Source organism: Cyprinus carpio, chromosome A19, assembly GCF_018340385.1.
Source record: "Cyprinus carpio isolate SPL01 chromosome A19, ASM1834038v1, whole genome shotgun sequence".
Lineage (NCBI taxonomy): Eukaryota > Metazoa > Chordata > Actinopteri > Cypriniformes > Cyprinidae > Cyprinus > Cyprinus carpio.
Window position 1 is genome coordinate 21,772,384 of NC_056590.1, and position 22,951 is coordinate 21,795,334.

At 36.8% G+C, this 22,951-nt stretch overlaps 3 protein-coding genes and 2 long non-coding RNA genes across 6 annotated transcripts in view; 2 read left to right on the plus strand and 3 right to left on the minus strand.

Annotated features, from left to right (window-relative positions):
* The window catches only part of LOC109112291 (potassium voltage-gated channel subfamily KQT member 4-like), a 37,110-nt gene extending 27,331 nt beyond the window's left edge, over nucleotides 1-9,779 (plus strand). The window contains exons 9-14 of the mRNA XM_042777023.1: nucleotides 131-256; nucleotides 5,324-5,550; nucleotides 5,999-6,098; nucleotides 8,563-8,694; nucleotides 8,805-8,943; nucleotides 9,469-9,779. Coding sequence (XP_042632957.1) covers nucleotides 131-256; nucleotides 5,324-5,550; nucleotides 5,999-6,098; nucleotides 8,563-8,694; nucleotides 8,805-8,943; nucleotides 9,469-9,672 — 928 coding nt within the window. The 3' untranslated portion in view covers nucleotides 9,673-9,779. The remainder of the gene's footprint in view (nucleotides 1-130; nucleotides 257-5,323; nucleotides 5,551-5,998; nucleotides 6,099-8,562; nucleotides 8,695-8,804; nucleotides 8,944-9,468) is intronic.
* A 957-nt stretch (nucleotides 9,780-10,736) lies between these two features.
* LOC122148830 lies at nucleotides 10,737-13,754 on the minus strand. The gene is made up of 5 exons (XR_006162662.1): nucleotides 13,589-13,754; nucleotides 11,539-11,596; nucleotides 11,168-11,246; nucleotides 10,982-11,025; nucleotides 10,737-10,870 (listed from the first exon to the last, which is right to left on the minus strand). It is a non-coding gene; the product is annotated as an uncharacterized LOC122148830 (long non-coding RNA).
* Nucleotides 13,755-13,831: 77 nt separating this feature from the next.
* LOC109111723 (protein JTB-like) lies at nucleotides 13,832-16,978 on the plus strand. Of its 2 annotated transcripts, none has more exons than XM_019124705.2 (6): nucleotides 13,832-13,989; nucleotides 14,997-15,186; nucleotides 15,269-15,309; nucleotides 15,403-15,482; nucleotides 15,929-16,008; nucleotides 16,389-16,978. In XM_019124705.2, the coding sequence occupies exons 2-6, from the start codon at nucleotides 15,083-15,085 to the stop codon at nucleotides 16,543-16,545; spliced, it is 462 nt and encodes a 153-aa protein (XP_018980250.1). In that variant the 5' UTR covers nucleotides 13,832-13,989; nucleotides 14,997-15,082; the 3' UTR covers nucleotides 16,546-16,978. The 2 variants fall into 2 exon arrangements, with proteins under 2 accessions (XP_018980250.1, XP_018980251.1); XM_019124706.2 differs by lacking the exon at nucleotides 13,832-13,989 and adding an exon at nucleotides 14,009-14,133.
* A 1,816-nt stretch (nucleotides 16,979-18,794) lies between these two features.
* LOC122148829 lies at nucleotides 18,795-19,821 on the minus strand. The gene is made up of 2 exons (XR_006162661.1): nucleotides 19,785-19,821; nucleotides 18,795-19,135 (listed from the first exon to the last, which is right to left on the minus strand). It is a non-coding gene; the product is annotated as an uncharacterized LOC122148829 (long non-coding RNA).
* Nucleotides 19,822-21,662: 1,841 nt separating this feature from the next.
* Nucleotides 21,663-22,951, minus strand: LOC109111724 (cocaine- and amphetamine-regulated transcript protein-like). The gene is made up of 3 exons (XM_019124707.2): nucleotides 22,683-22,951; nucleotides 22,204-22,284; nucleotides 21,663-22,101 (listed from the first exon to the last, which is right to left on the minus strand). Exons 1-3 carry the CDS (start codon nucleotides 22,806-22,808, stop codon nucleotides 21,994-21,996), a joined length of 315 nt encoding a protein of 104 aa, XP_018980252.1. The 5' UTR covers nucleotides 22,809-22,951; the 3' UTR covers nucleotides 21,663-21,993.

Below are 22,951 nucleotides of genomic sequence, written 5' to 3' on the forward strand. Positions count from 1 at the left end.
GTCCCTGTCTTTTTAAAGGTGTTTTAATGGTTCATTTGCCATTTTGTTTTTAGTTTTTTGTTTGCTTGGTTTCTATTTTGTTTTGTTTCTTTATCATGTTTTATTATTTTTATTTTTGCTTGTGGGTCAGAGAACTGACATTACTGTTCAGTCACCTCCAACGGCAGCGTAGCACCAAGAAGGTTCTTCACAACTCCTACCACACCTTGCTGTCGGGGCTCCGGCCGTATAGCTCCCCCTACCTGTCCGGGGACAGGTACGACACTGTCCAGTTTAACTGTCTTCCTAGAGGACACTAACTCTTCCCTGCAATTTACAGTCACACAGTTAAATTCACATACTAGCATACTGTAGTGTAGTAAAGTCTCAGGTTATTACTTAAAGCATTCATCAAATATGCAAGTTGTTTACAGGAAGTCCAACACCTGACACTCCAGTAAGCTGCAGTTAATGAAGCTGCAGTTGTGTTACTTGTTTGTGTTTTCTGTATGCCTTTCTGTGTTCGCTTGGCTTGTTTTTTGTGCTGATACTAATACACATTATACTGGGACATTGAAAGATTTATCAGATATGTGATGAAGTTGTACTCTTTGATATATGGTAGATAGATTTTAATTTTTTATTTTTTCTAAGAAGTTGCCTTTTAGTAGTTATATATAATTGAACATTTCCATAATCGATCGCATATCTGATGCTGGTCTTTGATACAATGGCCTGTGTGTGTGTGTGTGTGTGTGTGTGTGTGTGTGTGTGTGTGTGTGTGTTTGTGTGTGTTAATGCCTGCACACATTTGTGTTTGAGAGCATTACTTCTTTACCCTTTGACCTTTCAGTGTGTCTCACAACCCATCTTCATACCCCTTCGTTCAACCTCTCCATTCTCCTCCTCTCCTCCTCATCTCTCTGCCATCCCTCCATCCATTCACGTTTTCAGGAGGACAGACATTCCATGCAGGTTTGTGGTAGACTGTATTTCGCCTAATGGGAAGTGTCGTTGGCCATGCTGTGCTTACCGTTTGAGCTGCTTTTTGTTTAGAGTGATGATGATAAAAATGAACCGGGTCTCAGATGCATTGAAATCTAATTGAATAACCTCACATGCCAGTATCTGCATGCCGCCCTATCCCTGCCTGCCTCACCTTAGACTTTCTCACTCTACTTTTCCTAAATTACCTTTCACCCCTATAGGTTCCACATGTAGTAGCCCTTTCAACTGATCCTGGGGAAGTTTTTAATTTCAGTGCAAAAAAAAAAACAGAGATGTTGAAAGACTGCATGTGCTGATCCTGATTCCTGAATGTGTGTGTGCGAGCTCACCAAGCCTTTCTCCAGAAACACTTATTTCTCCAATTATCACTAAGTTACACTTTGTTTTAAAGTGCACATTATTGCCCACAACTAATAGTGAGCTTGATGTTGCTCCAAACCTGTTATTTTCATCTGTGGAACACAGAAAGTGATATTATGAACTATTTACAATAACAGTAAATAGGGTCTGGAGCTGTCAAGAAAAAGTGAAAGCACTACAACCGTGGTTCATACAACTGTTGTCCTATATTCCAAGTTTTCTGAAGCTGTACAAAATATTTGAAAGCAATGATGGAAAGAAATATTTAAGCAAGTGGTGGCTTAAATTTTGACCCTTTCCACACACAGAGCTGTATATTATGGTTTAAAATATAGCATAGATGTCTGCATATTACTTTTATACTATTTTTTTTTAAATTATGTGTTTTGTCATTTTTAGAGCTTGACCGTCCTAATCCACATTGGCTTTCACTGTATGAGAAAAAAGCAGCCAGGACATTTTTCAAAACATCTCCTTTTGTGTTTCACAGAAGAAAGAAAGTCATATTAGTTTTATAATTATTAGAAATGAATTTTGGATGAACTTTTCATTTAAAATTGAAGTTGTTATCTTGAGCTACACTAACAGAGAGATATTAATCCATATCTGCTTACCAGAGCATTATCTGCTGGGGTTGTATTACATACTACTTGCATATGAAATGTAAATGTTTGCCCGCAGACTGCACACTAAAAACAAGTGTAATGCGTGTGTCCTAGCACAGCTGACTAACCCTCACAACCCCTCACAAATCCCTCCCTCTGCCTTGTGTGTCTCTTCAGTCAGATCATACCTAAAAAGAGGGGTTTCTTCCGGATTCATACTGGCAATAAGCAGAGGTATCCATGTGTGATGTGCCTGTGCACACTGGGCACGATCCGTCCCTTCCCTGATGCCTGAAACTCTCTGAGCCTTACTGATCCAGTGCAGCTCGACCCATTCAGGGAGATTCGTAATGCCTTGTGTGAAGAGACATTCATAGTCATCATGATTAGATTAAATTCCTCATAAACTGTGAAAGACAAAAGCTGCACTAGGTCATTAACCTCAGTAATCTGCCCTTTAATCTGTGAGAGGCTGACCAGAGAACAAAGTACTGTAAATCTCTGCTGAATGCACACAGATGAGGCCTGCATGTGCTCACAGGGCATTGATAAACCATGTGGTCTGGTGTAACTAAAAACCTGAATAACTTTTCTTCATGGTTTATTTCGATATGCATGTCCCTTTCACTTAATCGTTATTCATCCTCTTTGGATGCAGGAATATCAAGAATTCTTGAGTCAGAGCAGTTAAACATTTTGTAGGAGTGGTACGCATGTACGAGTCATGCTTAGACTGAGCTCTTTCAATGTTTAAGCATGTGTTTGTACGCGAAAAATAATCTGATGTAGATTTGTGGGTTGCTAAATTTGGCTCTTGCCAAATGAAATGCAGTGTGCATGAGGTTTGTGACCTCTATGTGTATGAGATTGAAACAGTATTTCAATTTAAGGCTTTTCACATTTTAAACCCTGGGTCATTCTAAACCCTAGGTTATGTTGCTTCACGTTTCACACTGCTTGTAATTTACCTATGGTTAACAATTAATCCTGGGTATTCATAAAATGAGGTTTCACATTGTACATTCCTAAACCCTGGGTTAACGTTCTTATTTGCAGTGTCAGTGTCATTAATTAAATGAATGCAGCACGTGACCTGTTTACATAAATGCTCTAGCACTGCGCACCTTTTATAAGCAGATTACTATCAAGTTTTTTTCTGAATGCACCTTTTAGACTAAGAATAGAATAGTCTTTTGTTCACTCTAGTTCATGTGTTTTCCGCCATGGTTTTCCGTCACCATTTGACATTTTCCCCTCAAACTCTGATACAACTGTTTATTCAACGCGCAATATTTTCATTACTGTCCAAAGCGTGTGAACATGAGGCACGCGATTGGCTGACGGTTGCTAAGCATCTAGTTGTAACATTCTAACACAGAATCGATTCACACCATACACATTTGACACTGCGATGTGAATGGGTGATAAATCTGCTCCAGAGCAGGGTTTCATATGGGTAAAAGAGGTGCTGACACTGCTTCTAAATTTCAAGTGTGAAACGTTAAAGGGATAGTTCACCCAAAAATGAAAATTCTGTCATTAATTACTCACCCTCATGTCGTTCTTTATTCATGTTCTGAAGATGAACGAAGGTCTTACGGGTTTGGAACAACATGAGGGTGAGTAATTAATGACAGAATTTTCATTTTTGGGTGAACTGATCCTTTAAATGCGGGTTTAGAATGGCAATATGTGGGGATTAAAGGTTAGTTCACCCAAAAATGAAAATTCTGTCATTAACTACAAATGAAGATATTTTTGTTGAAATCCGAGAGCTTTCTGACACTGCAGCAGCGCAACTGATGCGTTCAAGGCCCAGAAAGGTAGTAAGGACATCGTTAAAATAGTCTATGTGAAATCAGTTGTTCATACCCAAATTTTCTGAAGCTATGAGAATACTTTTTGTGCACAAAGAAAACAAAACTAATGACTTCATTCAACAATTTATTCTCTTCCATGTCAGTCTTTGACATGCGTTCACGAGAGTACTACGACACATGCGTGTGATGCTGCTGACGCAGGAACCGGTGTTCTGGCATAGGCTTGGCAAAAACATGCAAGTCATCCTCTCTGTCCAAATCTTCAGACATGTTTACGAAGACTGTTATATGTAGTGGTCAACTGCTTATAAACAAGGCGCAGTGCATCCGGGTTCCACATCAGAACGGCAGCTCCTGTGTCAGCTGCACCACTTGCACTACTCATGGTACTTATGTAAACCTGCATCACATGGGCTATTTTAACAATGTCCTTACTACCTTTCAGGGCCTTAAACGTGTCAGTTACATTGCTCTCTCTGCAGTGTCAGAAAGCTCTCGGATTTCATCAAAAATATCTTAATTTGTGTTCCAAAGACGAACGATGGTCTTACGGTTTTGGAACAACATGAGGGTGAATAATTAATGGCAGAATTTTCATTTTTTTAGGTGAACTTTAAGCACCATTTAAAAAGCTCAAAAGATGACTAGGACTGTAAAAAAAATTTACTTTCCAGCATGTTTTCATCAATTATTAGATTTTTTTTGAATGTCATTATTTTGAATAAAGTTACGGGTTTAGCTTGATTAAACAAAATGTTTCAGCTAGAAATACCTACCTCAGCATGCTTGTGCTTGGTTCCATGGATTCAAAGAGTGCTCTTGCATTTCTGCTGTTGCTCCTTTTGATGGCATGCTACAAAATATTAAGCTCAATATCTGCTATGCTTTCTTAACTGTTTAAATAATAATACATATGACTGTATGTACAGTAAAATAATTTTCATGCGTTCTAAAAGTTTGTTCAGTGGAGAATCTAACAAGCTAGTGGGATACTAGATCCTTTTATTGAAAGTGATGCACTGCGAAAATCATTAATTTTGTCTTGAAAATATGTTTGAAACATGAAAAAATTATTTGAAAATGGAGTAAGAAAAAAGCCATGGGCTGTTCAAAAAAAAATATTTTTTTAATAATTTTTTTTTTACTGAAGATAGAGACAATAATACTGATTAAGAAATTGTTATTCTGCAGTGTTTTCCAGTTAGCACAAGCTGTCCTAACAATATTTTAATATTATGATATTGCCTTAAATGTAAATAAATCTGGACTTCTCTTTCTTGTTAACCATGAAATTATATGATGCTCACACAGGGCAACATATGTCTTTGATTAGCCATTTTCCTTCTTTGTGGGTTCAACGTTACCATGTAAATTAAATTGATCACCTGTTGATAGATCAGTGTCTGTTTTCTAACCCTTTTGTCTGTTTGTCTTCGTTGCAGTGTATTCTTACATAAGCAGACATAGTCTCTGTAAAAAAAATGTTTTACATTATGGAACATGTAGGAAAAAAGATTCATTTCCTTGTCATTCCTCTAACTTTCTTGCCAGTGGGAAGATTGGCTTCCGTGACCGAATTAGGATGAACAATTCACGCTCCTCTCAGGCTATCCGGAGCAAGGCTTCTCCTTTGCCCCCAGGTAATGTGCGGTGCTCCCCCAGCACGGAGAACATTCCAGAAGCCACCAGCCCCAGCAAGGTCCAGAAAAGCTGGAGCTTCAATGATCGGACACGATTCCGTACTTCTCTCCGACTAAAACCACGTCCGGCTGCAGATGGTAGCTATTTCTGACGATGTCTTTACCTTTATACAGATACATATTTATAAACACTTATTACCGTTCAAAGGTTCAAGATTGGGAATATTTGACAATGTTTTTTAAAGAAGTCTCTAATGCTCACCAAGACTGCATTTGTTTGATCAAAAATACAGTAAAAACAGTTATATTGTGAAAATTTTATTGCACGTTTATTGGGAAAGCTGAATTTTTGGCAGCCATTACTCTAGTCTTCAGTGTCACATGATCCTATTGAGTTTTAATTTCTTAATCTTACCAATGTTTAATACAGTTGTACTGTATTTTTCTAGAAAAAGTGAGACATTTTTCAAGATTCTTTAACTGATAGAATTTTCAAAAGACATAGATGTTTTGATTGATACTGTACCCAAACTTTTGAACAGTGGTGTATATTTTTCTCTTCTCACTACGGACTGATTTCTCATAGTTGAGGGAGTTGGAGAAGAGCACACAGAGGACAAATCTTACTGTGATGTCGCCATGGATGATGTGATACCAGCAGTGAAGACCCTAATTCGAGCTGTTAGGTTAGTCGTGTTGAAAACACCACTACAGAGCTCTACAGAGTCCTATAGTTCACTTAATGTCCAAGTATTCTCAGATAATGTCACCATGCATGCCATTCAGTTTGAATGAACAGTTGGTCTTTTGCAAAAGAGACCTTAGTATAGAATCTGCTCTGTCAGCCATGACCTTTTCATGGTGCAATTACATCAGTTGACCATTATGGAGACAAAGCGGAGTTAGACTCATAGAGGGCATGGCAACCTTCAGTTGTGGTTCCTACTTCTTGCTTAAGCAAGCAGAAAGTAATAGAAGATGTTCTAAAAATATTGTCAAGTTCTTGCTGAGAAGCCAGTGGCCTCTCTCTGATTGGTCAGTGCAGCACAAGCTCCTAGTTCAGTAAGTACAAGATGTATATGGATGATTCTTCAGTTAGGGCGACATTGTTGTCTGTAAATTTAAAGAAATATTTAAATAAATAAAAAACGTAAAAATTAACTGTCATTCTGTTACGAAAATGCATATAGCCTCAAACTTTTTGTCTGTTTTTTATAGTATTGAAATATTACATTTACCTTAATTTTTCTAATAAAATGTGTATTAGATTTTTTTAAAGGCAGCATGAAAAGGAAGTTGCAATCATATTGAATGAGTAAATCATCAACATTCCGTCCTGTAATGCATTTTTAAATGTTAAAATTAGAGAATTTCTACTTTGTACTTATAAAAATAATAATTTCTCATATTTTAGTTTTTGTGTACAATTTGTCCTACAGATTCCTCTAGCTCACATGCAAGTTGCTTTGGATGAAATCATCTTCCAAATTCATAAATGTAAATGTGAAAAATGTCAATACATGTCATCAGCATCACATGTATCACAGTATAGTCGCATATTATGCCAAAATGCAGTTAAAGGTTGATTCAGGCCGTGTTCAGATCTTTATAACAGGACATGTGATAAATGTTTTAACAAAAGAAGAAACGTTTTGAAGAAGTTTCATTTTACAGGATTTCAAGGAGTCAAAAATGTGCATCTATCTGAAGAATCACCCATGTGTAGATATGCTTAAATCTCATATTTGCACCTTGCACATACTGCACCTGTGAATGTCACACTTTCTGAGGACAATCTTATCTTCTAGCTTTTCATCCTGACCAGTATACCATGGGTGATTAGGTCACATTGTCCAAACAGTTTCTCAAAGCAGAGCTCCAGGTGTGTACATACTCATAGGTGCATCATTTCCTGTTATCTGTTTTACATAGGAGCCCTCGATAAAATTTATGTCCATAAGGAACAGGCAGATTTTTAGCTTCACCACAATGCTGAAGTTTCACTTTTGTGGAAGGCCCACAGTTTTAGTGTTCTGCTGCACAAATGTGTACAGCGTACTATTCAATCTTAGGACAGAAGAATGTAGAATGCTCTAAAACCAGATTTCCCTCAAATAAGCTTTGAGTTACTTTCTGCACAGTTTATAATGCAATAAATATTTAAAATGTGATTTCATTTTTTATTTTATTTTGTGTTATTTTATATTATTTATTTTCCTGGTTTTGGGGAAAGCTTTCAAATGATTGCCATGAATTAGGTCTGCTTGATCACTAAAAAATCTATTCCCCAAATTTTTTTAATTAAAGATTCCTCTGTATTTAAATGTTTTTTTTTTTTTTTTTTTTGCATTTATCCTTACCTCAGATAAATTATGAAGGCTGATATTTGTTCATGCAGCTATTCTTAGGGATTCCATCTAAAATGCTTCTGTGGACTGGGGTATTCTACACCCATACAGTGCATTGCCATCAAGTGAGTGAGTCAGCATTTTTAGGAAACCCTTGGAGGATAGAAATAAATGGGATTTCTTTTTTCCTTTCCCGCTCACCTTCTCTTTTTCCTTACTCTCTCTTTTATCCACACCTGAGACCCGCCCTGGCAAAATACGCAGCTACCTGCAAAATTATATGATGAAAAAATATATATACAGACAGCAAAAAGCCTAAACTCTAGAGTCATCAAGAAACTTGTTTGTTCTGTGGGGGAGCTTGACATGTGCTGTGGACCAGCTGTGGACTACTTCTGAGATCTGACTGAAACTGCACCATCACCCGGGCAGAGATGCACAGCTCAACTTTTGCCGTTGCACACGCAAGTTGTTCCTGTGAATCAATGGCTCTTTTAAAAAAAAAAAAAATTGTCCTCCTCAGTATGTCCTCCTCCTCCTTTGTCCAAGCTCAGAATAATTACCAGCCGTGAGGTGGGGGATGTATTCTTTCTCTCTGCACTGCCTGTTTATGAATCACTCATGTAATTGATAAGGCCTCTCTTTAATTAATCTTGTTACACTTATTAATCTTATGGCTCATTTCACAGCTGTTTGCAGTATTCCTGTTTTATCTCTTCCTGTAATGCCATGGAGGGTTCTACGACATTCAGCCTACATTCCGGGTCATTCTAATGGGCTTTTGTGTTTCATGTGAATGTAGGATCCTTAAATTCCTTGTGGCCAAGAGGAAATTTAAAGAAACCCTGCGGCCATATGATGTAAAAGATGTGATTGAGCAGTATTCAGCAGGACACCTCGATATGCTGGGCAGAATCAAAAGCCTGCAGACGAGGTTTGATCAGTCAAAATAAAATACAGATAAGCCAACATTTCTATAGTCAGCTTTTACTCCTAACACAAAAGCATTTCCAAATAAGTCCCATTGACTTTTTTTATTTACAGGGTGGATCAGATCATAGGCCGTGGTGCTATTCCATCAGATAAAAAAGTGAGGCCTGAAAAAGGGGAAAAAACTCCTGCTGAACTAGAACAGATGGATGAATTAAGCATGATGGGACGTGTGGTGAAAGTGGAGAAGCAGGTAAGCTATTAATATTAATATCTATCTATCTATGTAGATTTGTGAGACAGTAAGAATTTATGTTTTTGAAAGGTGTCTCTTATTCTCACCAAGACAACATTTATTTGATCAAAAATATAGTAATACACAGTAATATTGAGAAATGTTATTACAATATAAAATAACAGTTTTCTATTTTAATATATTGCTAAATGTAATTTATTCCTTATCATTAACTACCTACCTCTACCAAATCTTGTTTTCCATCTAATCAAAACAAATTTTTTAGATGCTATTTATTTTTAATTGTATAAGGTATCTTTAGAGTTTCAGTGTTATTGTGCTTAGTTTTGACTTGTCATTGCAGTAATTCATCACCTATAGTGTCTATAGTGCAGCCCATTGGGTTTCACGTAATAGATTTGTGGTTTTGAAAACTGCTGATATTCAATAATAATCCAAACTAATTTCCTGAACATTGTCAGATCATCATAAAATAGCACTAGATCTTGTAACTTGACTACAATTTCTCTTTTTCCTTCTCAGGTGCAGTCAATCGAAAACAAGCTGGACCTGCTCCTGAACTTCTACTCCCAGTGCCTGAAAAAAGGCTCATCCCACTTCACCCTGTCGTCCCTGCTGGAACCTGACTTGACCTCTGACTACCACAGTCCCACTGATCAACGTGACCTGTTCCCCTCTGCAAACACACTTAATATCTCCCACTCAGACAGTGGTAACATGGAATGACCCCCAGAAACACCCGGCAGCAGTCCCACTCTGGCTGTAGCATCAGGGCAGCTCATCCAAAGGCTAAATACCTCCCTAAACTAACTTAGCACAGTTCCTCTTAACAACTGCTGTATCCTTGCATGGGTTCATCCTTTGCATAGTGGATGGTGGCTTCTTGCCAAACTTTCTAGACTTTGCCTTGCAGACTATGCCCTGATGTTTTACAATGTCCAGTTTTTATTTTAACATGCCTGTAGTAACAGTGTTTCTTCTTTTTACTTTATTTCAACTGATTCAGGAAAGTTTTAGAGAAATATTCTCACATGGATGAAGATATTATTGAGATTTTGTTGAACATTTGGACTTCTACCAGTAGATGGCAGAGTTTTATCTGAAGTGGTCTTTAACCATAATTTTTTATCAGTCTTCCAAAATATGAGGGGACGAATCACTTGACTGCTTGATGTTATTTCTTTCTGGAAGTCTTTGTGCCAATATAGTTTCTTGGTTTTATTGAATTTTTGATAATCAATAGGTCCCCAGAGCAATTCTATTTTTCTGTCTGTCTTTTTTTCTAAAAAGTCCAGGGCATTGTGAACTTAATTAGATTTTCGGACTCTCTTTCTCGGCCTTGGCCTTACACTTTGGCCTGATGCAATAGACTCCTTGTGCCACAAGAAGTCATTGAGCTTCTAATGAATGTACTACATCCAGTACTTTTCCTTTATTTATCACTAACATGTCCTTCAATGAAAACAGCATCACAGATTGCTGTAAAGAACAGCATGATGGACTGACAGAACATGTTTCCACCAAAGCATCATCTCCTGTCATTTTGATCTTGCATGGTTCCTCTTGGCATTTCAGGAAGGAAGGAACTTCCAAATGTTAGACCCTCAGGTTTCCTTCCCACATCACAGAGTCTATTTGGCTTATTGGGTCCTTCTCTTCTGCGATAGCACCCTGCCACTGCATCATCGCTCAGAAGCCCACCGTGCAAAAAAAAAAAAAAAGAAAGAAAACTAAATAAATAAATAGAAAATTATTTGGGGAAATAGCCAGCATTAAAATGCATGTTAATAGTTTGAATAGTTCAGGCAAGTTTGTTTTAATTTATTGGGGTTAGTGATAGAGGCTGTTCATATGCCCTTCTCTTTGATCCTCAGCCTCTCTGCCTTGCAGCCCATCTCCTCATTCAGCATGTGCATCAGTCCAACTGCATAACAAACAAGAGGGTCAAAAGTAGTCTGTATTTTCTCCCCAAATGAGACTCTCAATTAGTTAAGATTCATTTCATTTAAAAAATGGGATTTATGTCATTCCAAACCTGTATGATGGACCCTTTTCACGTTTCTACACTTTACAAGAAATCTGTAAAAAAAAAAAATATGGCACAATGAACTGTATTAGGAATTTTCCATATTTATTTTATACAGGTTTTTTACCCATATTTTGAATTTTGCACTTCATTGCATTGTTAATGGAAATGTCTGTAAAATTACTGGACCATTACCAATACATTTTCCTTTTTTTATACCATGTAGGGTTCTCAAAAGCGGAAGCCTTCATAGTTTTTTGCGTTCCCATTTCCGCTAATAGCAGAAGAAAAAAATCCATGATAGTGTTTCTATGACTTTCCAAAACAGCAAAAAAATATAAAGTGATTAAAAACGTTGGTCAGAAAGAGAGAAGGATGTCACTCCCTTAGCCATTGTATCAGAAACACTCACACAGCAGTTACCAAGTTTTCAGTCATTTAATGCCAAGGTAATAAAACAAAGTATAGTGTTGTACATTACATGTCCTGTAATGCACAACACTAAAAAACTTGTACATTACATTTAAAAAAAAAAATGAAAACATAAAAAACATTGCCAGACTTACAATAATAGCTGTGGAAATGTGTCATCACAGTCTGTGAAAATGGTCCATTTTCTATTGTCTGTGAAACACAAAAGATATTTTAGAAAATGTCTCTGTGGCCCATACAATGTCAGTGGGGAACAAAACAGCAAATTTGACCCTATAGACCTTATTCAGGTAGACGCCATATTGAATTTAACACAGTTGAAAACAAGACTGTGAGGAACAGACTTGAAGTCTTTACAATGGTCATAGATCATGTAATTTTCACAACTCACATCCTTTAAAACTTTTTATGGTGTTTTTGTCTACTGAAAGTTTTTTTTTTTTTCAGAAAGACGATTTATAGCTGAACAGTCGGTATGTTGTTAAACAACAGTACACTGATGAACACACTGTACTTCTATCCTCACAGCTTCCCTTTCATTCCTGTAAAAAATTAAATATGGTGCTACCTTGACTAAGATCTATTAAAGCCATACACATTTGAAATTGCATGAGTAAATGTTGACAGAATTGTCATTTTTGGGTAAACTATCCCTTTAAGACTATGATCTTTGACCAGGATATGACCTCACAATGAATGCCTTGTTTTGCTACATTCATCATCCCTTAATCAATAGGTCACAGGTCCATCCGGCATGAAGGAATACTTACCATAAAGTATATTTCTTGTCTGATTATTTGAGAACAAAAAAGATTCTCACTGTCTCACACGTGACCTTAACCTCAGCCATGTACAGACTCACCACTATTTTTGAAGAAGTGAGTAAACCGGGAGAACTGAGATTAATCCGAGTGATTGAGATGAGCACTGATGCATGATCTCAACATTAATATCTATGCATGCAGTTATGGGACAGGTTCCAGCTTTATATGACATGCAGTTCAGGTAATGGACAGCATGGAGGAGATTGTAAGGAATACAGCACTCCTCTGCCTTACTGACATAGCTAGAGCGCACTGACCATGTGTTTACGGGACAACGGTGGCCCTAGGAGATTGTTTATGCCACTTGTCATTGCATTCATTCATCATTCTAATGGACAGAACTGGAGCACACAATTCAAGCAGAATTTTCTACATTTGCTTTTCTCTTGCACATTCACAAATTCAAATATATGCTTTTTGAAAATCTGATTCTACTTTCACCACATTTGTTTCTACTGGACTATATTTGAAAACAAACACTTGTTTTCGGTAGTTCTTGTTTCCTAAGCACGCTTTCTAACTTCTCTGTCCCTTTAAACAGAGCTCTGAACCTTTCAGTCACTACGTAATACTTGGTAAATGCTTATGTGAGAGGTAACTTGATGTATATGTATAACTCTGACATGATTGTAAAAAATGAATAAATCCAGATTTTGTTTATGAAAAACAGGTGTAACAGATCTCTGAAAGTCATTTACAGTAATTTAATGCTCTTTTGTATACATTTTGATAGTTTGAGTTTGTGAGAGTAAAATCAATATCTTTAAAGATGTGGCCTACTGTCAACCAGGGCATCTAATGATCAAATGAGTTAAACTGGATTTGTTAGAAATAACACTGTAGCAGTTATCAGCTGAACTGTATATAACCATAACCATATATTGATATAATTCAACTGTAAAAGCACTATTTATAATAGTGTAGATTCAGTATAGAAATTTCAAAAGGACAGTATTTATTAGAAATAGAATTGTTGTAATGTATAAGTAATGCATCATAAAAATAAAAAAAACGTACTTCCCCAAACTTTTGAATTGTAGTTAGTACAAGCACAAAATGTAGTCCAAGATATGACATTCTCTGTGTGGTAAATCATATGGTATAAGATATAATAATTATAACGCAATTTGCCTAAATCAGATGTTTTTAACATAAATCTAATTAATAATAAAATCTAATGTTTACCCATACACAGATCCTGTAGAGATGTGTCGATCAAAATTAGTGTTTCAGCTCTCTAAGCCACACTTAAAAAAAAGTGACTGCCACTGCATTAGAAAACTAAATCTCAAACCAAGTGGTTTGTAAAAACAATATGTTCAATGTTCGAGAATCAGACAAAAAAAGTATTTAGATACACCTGCCTTTATACACCCAACAGTCAGGTTCAGTGGTTCTGAGGAAATCCCAATTTTGAAACATAATTTGTTTGCAGACTCCATTTGATTTCAATTCTTTGTATGTCATGTAAATAAATCCACACATCCATCCAAACACGTTTTACGGTCATGACGATGGAGAGCCGCTCCAATAGAGGGCGATAGCTACACTTTAAATCTGATTTAAAACCCACATTCGCGTTTGACGTAATCCTCTCCGTTTCAGTATGGCAGGCAGGCCCTGATCTAGAGATCTCTGTAAATAAAGACGATTTATACGGTGTGTTCAGAGCTAACTGTCGTGTGTGTGTAGTGATCGCTGGCCGTGAAGTGTTTCGGAGATCCTCTCGTGGGAATGTTCGGAGAGAGAGAGTGATCTCGGGTGAGTACTGCGTGTTCCTCGCTGATGTGGACCGTGTTTGGTTGGAGCTTTACACTTACTCTGTTTCCGAAACTCGTGAGCTCATCTGCGGTCTTTCTTCTGTATTTATGTTTGTATCTGGGGAGAACGAAGTCAAGTCATTTGGTATGTGGCGGAAGTTGTTGTTTCTTCGTTTTTATATCATAAACACTAAATGTATGTTGGTTTACACGGTAACGTTAGGTGTTTTTCAGTTATAAGGCTGTTTCTCAAAATTCAATGAGCTGTAAACACTGATTTGATTTAACGGCATTAATCTAATAGTTATATATTTTAAAGACATTACATTTTAAGTAGCTTTAACGTAATTTGATATTTTTTTTGTTAATTATTTCCAGTGTGGCTTCATTGTAGTTTAATCGCTTTACATTAGTTTCTTCCTTGGGGTTTTTAGTTGCCCTGACAAAGTATCCACCACAATAGAAGAATAAAAAAACATACAACATTATTGTTGTGTGTGTGTGTTTGTTGTTGTTGTTGTTTTAACACGTCGTATCTGTCTTGATTCGTCACGTAAATACACATAACAAGAAAATATAATACTACATCCTAAATCACAATCAAACCACAAATCACATATCACAGTTTTTTTTTTTTTTTTGAGTGTGTGTGTGTGTGTGTGTGTGTGTGTGTGAGTGTGTACCTACTTAACCATATTTTGGGGACAAATTTGTAACCAAAAGTGAGCAAAACCTGACAAAATCGCCAAAAAAATCAATTTGGGGACGTCCTCATTTGTAAAACTGGTATAAAAATAAAGTAAAAGTTTTGAAATTGTAAAAATGCAGAGAGTTTTCTGTGAGGGTTAGGGGTGGGTTTAGGTTAAAAAGTGTATAACTATCTATATATAAAAACAATTGAAGTCTATGTAATGTCCCCATTAAGATAACTAAGTAAATGTGTATGTGTGTTCAGTGTTTATATGACATGCGGGGTCTTCATTTTGTTTTTCTCATGTGTCTTTGTAGATACTTTGGATGTTTTACTGATCTCAGGAAAGAAGATTTGCACTATGAACCAGCAGTGAACGTCAGTTGTGTTACTTTATAAACGCATGTGCACCAGAGCGATGGAGAGTGACTGTAGGATCCCTATGGCTTGTCTGAGACCCCGGATACTGGCCCTGCATGCGTTATTCTGGGGCTTGGTGTCCCTTAGGTGAGAAAAATTACAGAGTACTGCGAAACAAAGCTTTGATCATGTTCATTCATTCCATGTTTAAACTTTTTTTTTTCTGTAGAGTGTTTGGAGCAGCACTTCTTAGCGATGAGAAGGCAACAGGTACTTAAAAAAAATCAGGATTTCATCAAAGATTGTTCTTCTAAAGCATATCAAGTTCATAGTTGTAATTGTCCTTATGTTTTTCTTTTGTAGTTGCAGTGACAGCACCGTGTTGGCAGCTGGAGGAGTTTGTGGTGGCTAAAGAGTGCAGTGCATGTGAAGGTTTGCAATCGGTGAGTGTATACACACAACTGTTCAAAAGTTTGGGGTCAGTAAGATTTATTTTGCTTTTTAATAAATTTTTTTTTTTTTTAAAGTGTTGTTAACCAAGGCCACGTTTATTTATTTTTTTACAACAGTAGCATTGTGAAATATTACAATTTAAAATAGCTGGTTTCTATTTTAAAATGCAATTTACTCCTGTAATGGCAAAGCTGAATTTTCAGCAGCCATTATTCCTGTCTTCAGTGTCACATGATCCTTCAGAAATCATTCTAATTATTTCTGACATGATCTTGGGTTCCTAAGCAGAATATACTGATTTGGATAGGTACAGTCAAGGTATATAAATATAGTGCTCGAAAGATTGTGATTGTTCCAGCAGAAGAGCGATTCATTTTTGAGGATTCATTAAAAAGTTTCCTCTGCTTGCCTTGTAAACTCACTGTAATTTTTACAGAAAACTATACCAGCCTGCAGCCAAACAGGATTTGTAGAAAAGATCAACTGCACTAAGTCTAACAGAGATGAATACAAGAGGTGAGTGGTTCTCCACCAAATATATATGTCCTGTTCTGTTCAGCTGACAGTAGCCATTTTGCAATTGCAACATTTATGCAATTTTTGTGATGGGGTATTGAGTCGTTTTGTTTTGTCACCATGCTCTAAACCACAGGTAATTTATTACATTTAATAAGAGTCAAAGTAGCTTCCCCAATAGCTTCAACTCGAATGTCTGTTTAGTGCTGCATTTACGGTACATGTTTAAATTCCACTTCTTTCCATGCATATGAAGTTCACAGCTTGGATGGCAAAATAGGAAATGTTTTTCTGGCTTACAATATTATTAATCCAGCCAGCTAAAAATTAAGAAAAATATACTAATTGAATTCACTCTTTTCTCTTTGTTTTCCATTTAGCTGTCGCTCTACCAAAATGGAGGAGCATCTCTTTTGGAAATTTGAGGGCGTTATGCTGGCTCTCACTGTTGTCTTTGCAATAATGGTGGTTGCTAGGCAACGCTCACTTGACCGCCAAGCCTCAGACAAGGTTCGGCGTCAGATAGAATCTATTTAGTAGTCCGGACTGTACTAAAAGTTAATTGGCCTGTGGCCTGGTGTCATAAACTCTCAGCAAATGGCATAACCCCACAGTCCATGGAGGCTTCCAGACTTTAACACTGGTTTAATCTTACTGGACGCACAAAGACAAAGCTCTGAATGGGCACAATGTGCTCTCCCCCCCAGACTGACATTACTTGTGGATGCTGCTTCTGTGCAGGATTTAACTAACTAGATGTGAATCTCAAGATCATCCCATCAAATCAGCAAAAATTATGCAAGACAGGATTCTAGTCCCTATTTTGTAAGAGAAGATGTAAAGCTCTGCGTATACCTGTTCTTTCAAATGCTGTGAAGGTGGTGTGTGTAGAACAAAATATGGGTGTGTTGCATGTTTTCAATAATCCGAAAGCACATCAAGTATTTTTTCAAGCTTAGAAAGAATTGTATGTCTGTATGAAAGTCTTGAAAGAAGACAGTTCTTCTTGAAAGAAGACATAAAAAAATATATGTCTTGAAAGAAGACATAATTTCGTGTTTAATTAGGATGGGTTTATGTTAGACAGTGTGAGTTTCAGTGAATATCACAGATGTCTTTTTCCTTTCTTTCTCCGAACTGACACACTCGTCCATCCATTAACATCGACACGTTTCATCCAGGAACATTAAATGTTCTCTGAGGTTCACTTATAATGTACGTGTGATTGTACATCATCCAAAAAAAAAAAGTAATAGGCTATTTTCTATCCTGTTTTTGAGCCTCTCTGCAGAAAGGTCTGTTTTTATAGGCGGGGCGCATTCAAGATGAGCAAGTAAATGCCCGCTGCTGTGAACCGTTTCGCTTATTAAAATAACAGACAGAAGCTGCTGTGACGTACTCTGAAAACAACATGGGTCATTTGGGTTAACAACGTATGAATACCTGGTATATATAAAATGGTCTGGAACAAGACGAGACAATAGTGGCAAAATCATGTTTACTCCCACTTCTGTGCTACGACATTACTGTTGGGTCCACTCTAGTCAGACTCAGCGCTGCATCATCGTTTACTTTAAGGCTCTCTGAAAAGCCTGCATCATACTGTCAAAGTAAAGCAGACAAACAGTGTTTCACTGACGTGATCTGGTGCTCTTTACTAATTTTACCCTGTGTTTTCACCGGAATCAAGCGGCGCAACGCGACTATAGACAACAGAACCCATTATAATCTGCGATTCTGTCTACACTGGATGCAGCATGGATTGGGACAACAAATCTCCGGCTGTAAACTGATGTCCCGCTCTATTTCTAACATACAAGCATTAGCGCCACTTTTGACCTGAAAGAGAAATTGATTCGCAAAAAGGCACAACACTCGCGTCCGATCTAGATATGGTGTTAGATCACAGGGAAGGCAATTCAAAGACTACTTTTCACAATTTACATGACACAATGTCTTGTAATGTCATCTGTATGGTTCTGTTGGAGTATTTCTGTGTTTGCGTCTCTCCAGTATTTCCTCTCCTCCTACTACAGTCGTCTATCAGTGGGCGGGGCTAAACTGCCAGTGATGTAGAAGCAGGCGTTGATCTCCTCCTCCAGAGGCAATTGTCATAAAGTGGCATATTCCAAAATAAGTTGTTTTCTGAGCTTGGTTTCAATAAAAGCGGTTTTTAAACTAACAAGAAATTTTTGAGTTTACAGGATGATTTTTATAGTACATTGACCTGTTATATGTCAAAAGAACTGATTTCTCAGTTCATGACCCTTTTAATGTAATTTAATTAATCTTAAATGTGCAGTTGCTGTTTGTTAAATCCTTATTTTTAGTAGGCTTATATACTTTTTTTGTGTTTTTTGCACATTTTTTTGAGACTCGTAGGTGCTCTTTGTTAAAGTATTTTTTTTTTCTATTTTCATTCATGGTGTTTACTTTCAGTCTTTGCCCTCCTGAGTGAAAAGAAATATTTTATATAAAATTGTGAACAAACGTCTTGGTTAATAATGTCAGTCTCAAAAATACCAGCTCTGTATTCATATCTGACTGATATATGCAAGACTGCATTGTAGTGTATATTAAAGCTGCTTGACTTGAAATGAAGAGGATAAGATGTATTGAAATCAACACAGATTTTTATTTATTTTATTTTAATTTTTTAAGCACTTCACAGCAAAATTCAATAATGCATCTGCTTCTCATTTATCGAAGGTGATAGTGATATTTTGTGCCATCATCTTCAGAAAGACTTTACTCTCCTGGTTTTGGGTACAACGGTACATTTCTAACTTTTCCCTATAAGTTTATTTACATTATGATTGGTTTGACAGAATAATACCTTTTTGTTAAAGGCTGATTGGTGTATTTTTATGAAAAATGAGTGACATTTCCTGTCCTCTGTTGATAATGAACTGAGGAATAAATGGACAAAAGAAACTGTCTGCCCTAGTTTGTCTGTTGTCACATGATTCTGTTATGATGGAATATTATGTATTGTGTGATGAAAGTCAAAAAAGAGAGGTCACAAACTCCATAAAAAGAAATGAATGCACTTTGATCCTTTTGGGCAGGAGCAGATGTGTCCATGCTGAAGATATGTCATCGCAGAACAGAACTTTGCTGTGTTACACTGTGGAGAGGAAGAAAAGGACAAAATGTAAAAAATACTTATTAACTGCACACCACATGTTTTTGCTCAAGTGTACAGAGTGACTTGAACCCAGAGTTTCCTGCCCTGCAAAACCCATATAGGGACTTGGAATTGTATAATTTGATTAAAATTAAACAAAAATAAAAAGTTAAAGTTACTTAAAGTAAAGAATTGGCAGTCAAAGTGTTAAACGTCTACTTTTGGATTTTGTTTTTGTTTTCTTGTGGTCTACCTTCTTAAAGGAAAAGTTCACCAAAAAATGAAAATGTTTTGTATTCAAGATGTTCCAAAGCTGTATGAATTTATTTCTTCTGTTGAATCCAAAAGATGCTATTTTGAAGAATGTTGCTAACCAAACAGTTGAAGGTAGCTATTGACATCCGTAGAATGTGGCTGCAGCAGGCAACTGTGAATACAAACATTGATCTTTTATTTATTTTTATTTTTTTAACAACAAAGAATCTCATACACGTCTGAAACATATAGAGCTTGATGACACACGTTATTAATGTTTGAGTGAACTATCCCTTTAATTCCAAAATTTTGCTCGAGTTAAATGACTTTCATGCAGATACACGACAGTCGTGTTTGTCACAGTATACAGACTTGTATAACAAAAGTGAAGTACCAGAACTGTTATCCTCCTCCTTTTCAGACGTCTGCATCAGTGTTGGGGAAAGTTACTTTTAAAAGTAATGCCTTACAATATTGCGTTACTCCCTAAAAAAGTAACTAAATACGTTACTTAGTTACTTTTTATGGAAAGTAATGTGTTACATTACTTTTGCGTGTACTTTCACGTTACTTTTTAAATATGAGCAGGGCTTGATTGTTTTTAATACAAGAAGTTCTATTTATAGCAATGTAAAAGCCCTTTCACACCAAAAAGTGTAATGAATAAACCTCAGGCTGAAGGAAAAGTAAATTCACGTCTGTACAGTAGAACACAGGAGAAGAAGGTTCAACACTCCAGCAATAAAAAAAAAAAAACAATGAAGCACAATTGTTAGTTTATCTAAAGTCATTTTTGATTATAAGTATGGTTGAACTGGATCATTAAAGGGTCAGCAGCAAAGACACTGTTAATAAAATGGGAATAGATACATTTGTGTTATTTAATATATTTAGTTATTGCAGGTTTGCGTCATATTCTGAGTTTGCATTTCACTGTTTTGATTAATTTTGATGAATACTAAATCTGTTTTGTGTTTTGTTTTTTGTTTTTTTGTGAGTGGGATGAATTAATGCACATTCACATTAAGTCTAGAACTACAGTAACATCATGTTCACACAGCGCACACAACGCCTCCATACTTCCGATTTCTCCCAATATGGGAACAGGAGGCTTGTCAGTCAAAAAAATGGGAATACAAAGTAACTGGCGTTACTTTTTTTGAAAAAAGTAACTCAGATATTTTCTTGTAAATTAAAAAGTAATGCGTTACTTTACTAGTTACTTGAAAAAAGTAATCTGATTACGTAACTCGCGTTACTTGTAATGCATTACCCCCAACACTGGTCTGCATACGCCTGGAAGACGCTTGAACTTTCTCCTCAAAATGGGCACGAGCTGTCTTTGTAAATCCTTATATTCTGTCACAGCTCTTGTCTGAAATGAATAGTAAGTTTTCCGATTATCCAACGATCCGTTGAATACAATGCACGGGCGCAATAATTTAACTCACCGCTTCTGTAGCGTCGTCAGTGAACGGTCTGGACGGTTCATAATCTGGAGGTCTTGAATCCACGCCGCTGATTTTAGAATAAATGTATACAGCACAGTGAAGCGCTACGAGAAGTATAGATAAATTTGACATATTTTTAATATAGTCACGTAGGAGTGCTTCTAGTGGCGAGGAGGTCCGGCACGAGTTTTCACGCAAAGACTTGTGGAACTTAAAAGGTCTCACCTGCTTCTACGTCACACGAGGTGATTGATCACCCCTGCTGAGCGACTGAAGAGCGGGATGATGAGATTTCACAGGATTTATCACGGCCATTATATGTAGATTTCCCTTCCCTTTGCGACATTTACTTGAATTTATATAATGGTGATTGGTGACCACATTATAACCCGTAGACAGATCTCGCAGTAGCGTAATCCTCTTTGTTTCAAAGAGGATTTAAGAAACAGAATGAGTCTGGATCTAGAACCGGGCTTTTCAACCGATCTGCTTGCATTAATGTAGGCCTAGCCCTTCTTCTGAGAAAAGGTAGGCTATAGAATAGCTTTGTTAAAATATACATATGTAATTAAAGTATAAAGAATTTTTTACATATACAGTACGTTTCAGTAATCACAAAAGTTAGCCTATCTTACAAGTTTGCGCTAAACAGACATTCAACAGTTAAACCTCTCAAAGCCTTAGGCTATAAGATACTCTAGAATCTAATGATTGATGATTATTCAGATCGGGATTTTAGTTGTTGATCATGACACTTGTTCATCATCATTGATCGCATCCATTATGCAGGCCACCTGTAATAATACGCCTGAGTTCAGATCTTGTTCTAACAGTTATATGGTTTTATTAAACATAGTTAGACCTACATTATAAACTCACAGACAATGTATACATACTTTTCATTTAGACAATATTCAGAACGATGACCAATGAGTCTTAAAGACATTTCATTAACTTAAAATTAACACGTTTAAACATGTAGTGTAAGTTATGTAGTACAGGTTACGAACAATAGAACAGTAGGCCTATCAATGGGCTACATGTAATTTCACGCGTAGAATTAAACCGTTAAATAGATGAGGTGTCCCAAGCATTTCTGTCACGAGTTTCTTAGCACAGTGCCTGAGAGAGAAGAGAGTTGCGCGAGCCCCATCAGTAGCAGCGCAAGAAGAAAGTATTGCAGGCTGTTCCTCGCATACAGTCACACAGTCGCCCGATGCGCGGTCCGTGCTTCATGGCGCAGCGCTCCCCCACGTCACACTGAGAAACATGGTGCATCGCATTAGATATTTTTGTATTCAACCTCTTTTACTTCGATGATGAACGCTATTTCTAAGGGAAAGATAGGAGAAATGTCTTTACCCTGGGAATGACGCTGGCTTTTTTCTCCACAGATATCCGATTGTCCTGATCTCCATCCAAAAGTTCATCGAGAGCCTCCGCCTAAACAGAAACGGAGAGAAAGCAAGTCCGAAGATATAATAATTATTTAAAGATACGTTTCTGAGATAGTCTGATATTTCATCCAAGTATCCTAAATCGTTTATATTTTGAAAATCATAGTTACAGTCACTGATCTATAATATAGAACATATATATATAGATCAGTGGTTACAGCACATTTCACGCGACTTTCATAGTGATGAACATATAGCTTCACTTAAAATACCTGAACCCATTCAATTTTTTTATTTATTTTTTATTTTTTTGCTTGTCACATACTGTTTTTCTGATGTTGCTGAAACTTTTTTTTTTTTTTTTTTTTTTTTTTTTTTTTTTTTACATCAACAGGTTGAAAATGTATTTGTTGAGTTATATGACACTGTCGTTGATTCTCTTACCAGGTCTCTTTTGATGTACTGCTCCTCTTGCTCGCTCAGTCGGTTGTCCGGTGACATCTGACCCCTGCAGACGCACAGTAGCGAGAGGAACACGCTCAGGTAAACTGCCGCGCGGACGCTGTCCATGGTGCTGAATGCTTTGGCGCTAGTAAAGTAAAACTGAGAATTTAATATACAAAATCCTTTTTGTTCCTATTTTCTGTTCTAGAGATACCAGCGTTGAAAGTTTTTCTTGGCGCTTGTGCTCTTGCTGCCGCTTTCTATTGCTT

Coding starts and splice junctions, on each gene's coding strand:
- LOC109111723 (XM_019124705.2), top strand. CDS start 15,083: ATGTGCACCAGAGCGATGGAGAGTGACTGTAGGATCCCTATGGCTTGT. Junction 15,187..15,268: donor TGGGGCTTGGTGTCCCTTAG/GTGAGAAAAATT, acceptor TTTTTTCTGTAG/AGTGTTTGGAGCAGCACTTC. Junction 15,310..15,402: donor TAGCGATGAGAAGGCAACAG/GTACTTAAAAAA, acceptor TTTCTTTTGTAG/TTGCAGTGACAGCACCGTGT.
- LOC109111724 (XM_019124707.2), bottom strand. CDS start 22,808: ATGGACAGCGTCCGCGCGGCAGTTTACCTGAGCGTGTTCCTCTCGCTA. Junction 22,285..22,682: donor AGTACATCAAAAGAGACCTG/GTAAGAGAATCA, acceptor GTTTCTGTTTAG/GCGGAGGCTCTCGATGAACT. Junction 22,102..22,203: donor AAGCCAGCGTCATTCCCAGG/GTAAAGACATTT, acceptor CATGTTTCTCAG/TGTGACGTGGGGGAGCGCTG.